This window comes from Parathielavia appendiculata, assembly GCF_033297405.1.
Source record: "Parathielavia appendiculata strain CBS 731.68 unplaced genomic scaffold N657scaffold_1, whole genome shotgun sequence".
Lineage (NCBI taxonomy): Eukaryota > Fungi > Ascomycota > Sordariomycetes > Sordariales > Chaetomiaceae > Parathielavia > Parathielavia appendiculata.
The window spans coordinates 4,584,809-4,592,025 of record NW_026944220.1 but is presented as its reverse complement, the minus strand read 5'-3'; the positions used below and the strand labels follow the sequence as shown (position 1 = coordinate 4,592,025).

At 55.3% G+C, this 7,217-nt stretch overlaps 3 protein-coding genes across 3 annotated transcripts; 2 read left to right on the top strand and 1 right to left on the bottom strand.

Annotated features, from left to right (window-relative positions):
• Positions 1-90: 90 nt before the first annotated feature.
• N657DRAFT_677257 (uncharacterized protein) lies at positions 91-1,649 on the bottom strand (the record flags this gene model as incomplete). The annotated part of the gene is made up of 3 exons (XM_062795972.1): positions 91-151; positions 238-1,264; positions 1,319-1,649. 3 exons carry the CDS (start codon positions 1,647-1,649, stop codon positions 91-93), a joined length of 1,419 nt encoding a protein of 472 aa, XP_062653441.1.
• A 2,647-nt stretch (positions 1,650-4,296) lies between these two features.
• N657DRAFT_562651 (uncharacterized protein) lies at positions 4,297-4,809 on the top strand (the record flags this gene model as incomplete). Its single annotated transcript, XM_062788154.1, has 1 exon — positions 4,297-4,809. One exon carries the CDS (start codon positions 4,297-4,299, stop codon positions 4,807-4,809), a length of 513 nt encoding a protein of 170 aa, XP_062653440.1.
• Positions 4,810-6,280: 1,471 nt separating this feature from the next.
• On the top strand, positions 6,281-7,217 carry N657DRAFT_697631 (uncharacterized protein; the record flags this gene model as incomplete). Its single annotated transcript, XM_062797327.1, has 4 exons — positions 6,281-6,490; positions 6,650-6,688; positions 6,813-6,978; positions 7,119-7,217. Coding segments are annotated over exons 1-4 (368 nt in total), but the record flags the coding sequence as incomplete, so codon positions are not given.

The following is a 7,217-nucleotide window of genomic DNA, read 5'->3' as shown; positions in this document are numbered from 1 at the left end:
CCCTTTCCTTCGAAGGCCAAGAGGCCTTCCCACTTTGTATTTGCAGGATCACACACTGATCGTTTCCTTGATTGTCGATATGGGTTTTTTTCACCCGGCCCACGAGGGCGCGGTTTTCCTGTATAGTAAGTTGTTGAAGGTCCGGCACGTCCTAGGGCACAGCGGTGTAGGAATGATAATAATATTATTTGGGGCATCTGCGCGGTCCATTTCGGGTTGGCTGTCGAAGACCCTGACGCCGAGTAGAAGCCCTCGTTTGCGTGCGTCTTCCAAGATGCCAGCGGGGTTATCGTCATCGGGACGCTGAAGTCGGGGGCCCAGGACGGTAGGTCGGGCATCACACGCAGGGAGGGGTCCTCGACGTGGCTCAGGATGTCGAGGACCCCGTCGTCCAGGATGCATTCGGCCGTGTACTCGGTATAGACGTGCTCCACCGGCCGGTTGTACGTCGGCATGGTCCAGCCGGCGGCACTCCATGCCCAGTACGGATACCGGCCGTCTTTGGGGTTGTCTTCGCCGAGGAGGTCCCGGTGGCCAAAGTCGTTGGCGATGCCGATCAGGGCGAAGACCTTGTCCCTCGGGTCCGTGGCCTCGAATCTTCGAGTGACCTGCGCCTTCCGGCGGATGAGAAGCCGGTCCACCATTGTCGTTGCGCCCTGCAGCCAGGCCATCCCTATCAAGACCGTGGTCAGGATAAAGGACAGGTGGTTCTGGCCGCCATAGTAGGATTCTATTACGGGGTGCCAGCCGACGCGGCTGAGGAAGGCGACGGCCGCGGTCAGAGTGGTCCAGCAGATGGGATCCAGATCGCCGCAGTACAAGGGGGCAGCAAGAGGGGTGGCAATGATCTCCTCTACGATCCAGATTCGCCGAGAGTATGGACGCGCGAAGAGATTCACCAGCGCCTCCCAATGCTTGGACGGGAAATGAGGCAGTCCCTGTCGATCCATCGACTTTGCACTGTATGGCGATTCTCGGGTGATGTGCCTCGAGCTACTCATGTGACTCTTGGCCTCGAGCGTTCGGAGGAGCCGAAAGGCCAAACGGCCCGGCGCATTTAGGATGTCCAGCCTTGTGCAGGCCTCGCCTGACGAGGCCGAAGGCGACGACGCGTCCTTGGTGCCCAGCCACATGCAGACCTCGTCCGCGTTGTGGTAGACGCGCTGCAACAACAACACCTGGCTGGCGCGCTCGTCCAGGTCTGCCTGGTTGATGCACAGGGCGTCCACCCAGAGAGTGACGGGGGTGAAAGTCGCTCTGCAGCCTGCGGAGTGCGCCGTCGAGGCTGGTTGAGATCAGGAAGCGCGCCCCGCCGCACCATAGCGCGTGGCATACGAGGTGCTGTGAGCGGAGGGGGTCGTCTTCCTCGATGCGGGCTCCGTCGATGACCAGACCGTCGAATCTGGGGTTCTGCCAGCAGTATGAGAGTGCACGATACGGTGCGTAGTATCGGGACAATCAAGCGGGTAGGTCGCCATTTGACATTCAAATCGCCCGCCATCGCCGGGAAGTAGTTGCAGAAGGCGGAAATGGCTCCCTGGTGGCAGTTTGTCGTACATGTAGGTATACGATGAGGCGCCGGGCGCGTCGGCTTGTTCACCGACGAAGCCCTTCTCTTCGTCGTCGACGACTGCATATGGGTTTGCCATTTTAGGGTCGCCTGGGGTATGGACTCTGGTGCCGCCTGTCCGCTCAAGATTATAACGGGGCGTGTGGTGACTGAATTGTTGTCTAAATAACGATGAAGAGCTGAAGAACAAACTCTTCGGAACTGCAACTCTCAGGGGGCTCAGACGCGACGTGCCGGAGTCTAAGTTAATCCTTGGCAGAAGTCAGCCACAAAATAGGGCAGAGGTACGGACTGGAGTATCGGCGGGGGTATTCAATCCGGATCTTTTTGAGTCCAAAAAGAGGAGGCTTGAGGTAGGCTGACTCGGGGAGAATACCAATGGAGTGTAGAATCAATCAAGTGTCTCGTGTGAAGGTGGCGTTCTGACGGACTTGTTGTTCAACTTGAATGACAATGGAAGGTACCTTAACGTACCTAATACGGCATTCCCTAACTGCCCATCTTGCGGCAATTAACGTACATTATCAGCGAGTGGATCATATCAGCGAGTGGATCATATCAGCGAGTGATCAATTCTCTACTACCTTGAAATACCTATCCTCGAATATACACATCAACACTAGGACACTAACTATAATTACATCGGAAACAGCTGAATCAGACGATTCTGAGACCTTCTGGCAGGTACGTGCATTATGGCCAGGCTTGCCGCAAACACCCAGCACCGAACTTTTGTATGGCTTCGCCCTGTACCACTACCATGCGGCTGCTTTTCTAGTACTCCCTCCCCATATACAGCTTTCCGGCTCAGCAGATCCTGTGCATCTTGCAAAGTAAGCAATCCTCCAAGCTGCACGCGTGTTCCTTGGCTCTACGGCGCTTGCTTAGTGCCTCGTTGGCGTTGCGGAGCGCAGAGACCTCTGACCGAAGGAGAGCCACCTCGTGCATCACAGCCGTTGTACTCTTAGCAAGCTGGTCTACCGCAGTCAACATTGAAGTCGGGAGCTATTTTGATGGCTGGTGATGCGAGTCTTGATGAGCGTTGACTGCGACTCGGCTTCGCGGAGGTTGTGTGGCGTCTGGAACAGCCAAGGTTGTGGAGTGCCGGGGCGTGAGGTCGGGGGTGTTGGCGTACGAAGCTTCATATCCAGCTAAGAGAGCACCCTCTCTGGATTGTACGGCACAAGGCCAGCACCTGCAAAGCCGCCCTGTATATTGGTCTCCGTCATGAAGGCAAAATTGGCCTTGCGGAAGGCACAGAGGAACTCAAGCTTGCTGAAGTGGTTGATATACATACGCATCAACTCCTCGATTTGACGGCCGTACGCCTGCCTCAGCGGTCCAAAGCAGCCAACATCGAGTGGCTGAAGGAGGTGAGAAGAGTGCGGAGGTATGCAGAGCATGATGATGTTGTTCTGCTGGCAGTAGAGCTCGAATTCGGTCGAGAAGTGGCTTTCGTGGCCGTCGAGGATCAATAAACGGTATTTGCCCTTTGTCTGGGGCGCCGTATGGTAGTCGAAGTGCTTGATCTAATCCAGGCCTACCGCATTAGTAGTCCAGTCATTGTCGGTGGTTGCGATACGCCAGTCCGCCGGGAGGTCGCATTCGGTGTACCAGCTGGCGAGGTAATGCTGTGCGGCTAAGATGATGAACGGAGGCATAGTCCAGCCAAGGGCATTGACTCCCTGGATTACCGTCCCCCAAACGCGATTGCCAGGCTGGGCTAGTTTCGCCTTGCTAAGGCCGTCCGAGGTTGTAACTACTGTACCATACCCGCGAAAATGATGCCCATCATAAACACGATCTCGTCGAAGTTGTAGACATCGTCAATCACGATACCGTACTTGGCTATAGTATTCCATACGAGCGTAAACCACTCGCCAATGACCTTTGGATCCTCGCACTTGGCCCTCTGGTAGTCCTATCTACGCGTATCACGCGTGTGGAGCTTTAACTGGCGTTTGACAAATCGATGCGCCCAGAGTTCACTGGCAGGAGGCGCATCGCGTGCACGTAGTAGTTGATCCACTCGCTAACATGAATCCACTCGCCAATATAATCCACTCCTCCACTCGCTAATGATAACTCTGCTGTTTAACTTACTCTTTTGAATTCATATTCCATTCGTTGGAGTCACGGTCTCTTTTTGATTTATTGACCGTCTCATGGCAATAAACTGGCAATCCACTCTGTTGATTTAGATTGAGTACCTTAACGTTAGGCTTGTATTATAGAAAGGTGGGCGAAGAAAACTGAAGTGAAACCGTGGAACGAAGCCCGAGCCCGTGCTTATGATCGGACAGAACTTGACACGTAGCAATCCGCCCATTCAGGCAAGCTGCCGCTGTCTGGCTGTTTTGGACTGCTCCGAGTTCACCCTAGCTGCTGTGACTGTCTTGCCACTCGCCAGGGTCACTGCATGTGCTCTTCCACGCCGGGAATGGAACGGCCCGGCTCTGAAGGATTCCATGTTTGAGCTCCGAGATATCGGCCCACAACAAGTAGGAATCGGGTGATGCTCCACACTCCCCTCGAAAGTACTTCAGTTGTATAACTTATCTCGTCGTCCAACAATATCACGCTGGCCCAGGCTTCCTTCCGCCACCTGTTCTGCTCCGTGCACCTGCACTCAAGATTCCAACCAACGGCGACACCATCAGCACCAGCGCAACACCACCGTCTCACAACAATACTTGGTAATAAAACACGAACAACTCAACAATACCATGGCCTCCCGGCGGTTCTTGGACCCGATCGTGCTCCTGCGCGCGGCCCCGCTCGTCTCGTCGACATGCACGCTCCTCTACGCCCGCGACCAAGACTTCTTCCTGGGGCTCCTGAACCGGGGCACGCCGCGCGAGCACAGCGGGCGGCTGCTGCCGGCCTACTTCGGCGCCTTCTTCCAGCGCGGCGTGGTTTTTGTCGTCGCGTGCATCGCCGCCACGACATGGACGTCGATCGGCAACCTGTTCGTGCGCCGCCCGGCGCTGCACGCGAAGCAGTCGTTTTGGTGGTACGCGGCCGGCGCCGTCTTCTCGGCGAGTCACCTGCTGTTTGTGCCGCTCGTCGCGCCGCCCATCCAGGCTATTGTGAACGCCGAGAAGTACATGTATGCTGGCATCGATCCGAATGTGTTGCTGGATAGGTGGCTGTCGGTCAATTGGATCCGCATGGTGACGGTCGACTTGGCTGCGTGGGTTGCTTGTGTCGTGGCCGCGACCAAGTCGTTGAAGGCTTGACCTGGTTCACGTAAACTCGTCGAGTCAATGGGGAGGTTCAGGATCTGTTGGGCAAGGGCTGCGGCACAATGGTGTGCTGTGTAAGGTAGTATGAAGTGTATTTCGTAACCCCAGTGCTGTATTATATCGAGGTCATCTCCTCGTCCGAAAGGGCGTTCCATCCTGGGCTGTGGGCCTCATTGGCGCTGTTGCTGCATATGTGGTGGCTGTCACGGTCAGGATGAGGATGGGGCTGAGGGAGTTGGTGGATGGTGCCGATACTCGGTAGTCATGGTGAGGGCTCACCAATGCTTGGGGCGAGTGGTACTGGTGGTGAGCTAAGTGACGGTCAACTCATGCCTGGGTCGTCTGCCAGGTGCTCGATCATGGCGGAGCTTGTCCAGGCTGTCTGCTCGTGAGTTTCAGACAAGCTTCCACTCAACTGCCCTCCAGGCGCTGGTGACCTCGAGATGGAGCCCAGAGGGCACGGTGAAGAGCAAGTCAAGCCTGTTTGTCCTCAGAACCAGGGTCACCTCAATCACCACCGTACGGCGCATCATCTACGGCACGCTGATCTTCTCAAGCATATTTAGAGTTGTTCGTCAGCACCTCGGACGCGGTGCAGATCGTGACCCGGTTCCAAGTTAATGCTTCGACTATGATGTGCCGCGTCGTTCTTGTGTTCGAAATCCAATTCGCAGTGATGCAGGAGAGGATCGATACTTCGGCAGATAATCTGCAGGTCTGGCGCGCGGTAAGGGGGAATGCTGGGTTGACGTGAGAGAACTGGGTGCGGCGAGGACTGCTCAGCTGTTTCCATGCGAACCCTCGATTGACCTCGTCCGTCTTCCTGCCTCGTTCCTGGAACCAGGACGGCTTCTAGATCCGCGAAAACAACGACCATCTACCCACCCCCCTCCGCGCCGTTTCGTCGGCTATCACTCTCAGCAAACCCCTCCCCTTGGCAGCTGGTCGGATCGGCGGTTTTGAAGCCCCAACAATGACCTGGTCACCTCCTGCGGCTGAAGAAATGGACCGACAACTAGCATAAGCTGAGGGCCGGCGCAGCCGCTTTGGCCGAATCATTCCTACCTGGGAGTCGATTGGAGGCCACTGAAGCAAAGCAGTTGTCATCTCACTCCCCCCCGCCGGATTGGGACAATGTCTCCCAATCATTGAGCACAAAACGGGTCATATCAGTGTGTATCGACCAGCGTTGCTTATCCTAAAAGAAGGCAACCACTCACGGGATTTAAAGTCGTTAACCTTGGAATGAGGATGATAAGAATCTGCCACAGTAAATCATTTGACAGCGCCACACCGCAACCCACCCCTCTTGAATCGCGCTTTGCCCAGTCTGTTTCCATTCATGCAATCACATGCAGCGCACCAACTAGGTGCCTTACCCTGTTGGCCTGTCCTACCCCGACACGGCAAGCATCCGGACAAGCACGGCACTCTCGATGATTGGTAGCTGATAAACTACTGTACCATGTCTTGGACAAATCTCTGCCTCGTATGCATCTCCTTGAACTGGCCACTTCTGTTTCAGTCCTTGAAGAGTAGATCTACTGGCAATGAACAAATTCCCAATACCGTCGCGCTTCACTCTTCCCTCGACAGCCTCCTCGCTTGTCAATGCAAGCTGTGCAAAGCCATCGCAGAAAGATTCAGGGACAGCAAGATCGACCGAGAGAAGACGGTGTCGGATTTTCTAGATTGCCCTGTGGTAGTCGAACTGGACGCATTTTACGATGGGCTTTTCCAGACTCGGTCAATCCTTGGAGAACATCGTCCCCAAGGACATTATAAGGACATATCCACATCACCCCCGACTGCTGCATAGACGACGCTTCCACAGAATCGCTCAGCTGCTCGTTTAAGATCTGCACCTCTGCTGGTGAGTAGCCATTGCACAATCAACGAAGCATAACTCAAAGCCCTCCGGGCCCAAGTCGAAGAGTTAACTTGCACCTAAGTGGGTAGATTGCCAAGTGATTACTAATATCTGGGCACTTTAACAGAGTACCTCGCACAGCCTTCTCGAGGCTGCCCCAGCCACCATCCCGGATTCGGTCTTCAGTATCTCACCCGGGCCCTCCAGGACCAGCCAGAACAAGGCCTCTCACTGATCGGGCCATGGCCGCTAAGAAGAGAGGGCGTGAGTGGGCAGCTGAGGCAGAGAAGATGGTACGTGGTCTCTGGGAACAGCAATATCGAGATCGAGACTCAGATCCTCGATGGAGCGTGTCATCTCCGACCTCCCAAGATATGGATCACTCGGATCTTGATGAGAACCAGCGAGCCATCCACTGAAAACGCAACCTCAGCACGATTAGCAGTAGGCCGTCGTCTTCACAAACGGTGGATGAACTAGATCGTTGGCTTCTCTCAATCCAGGGGAGATACCTTGACCCAAAGGCCGACCC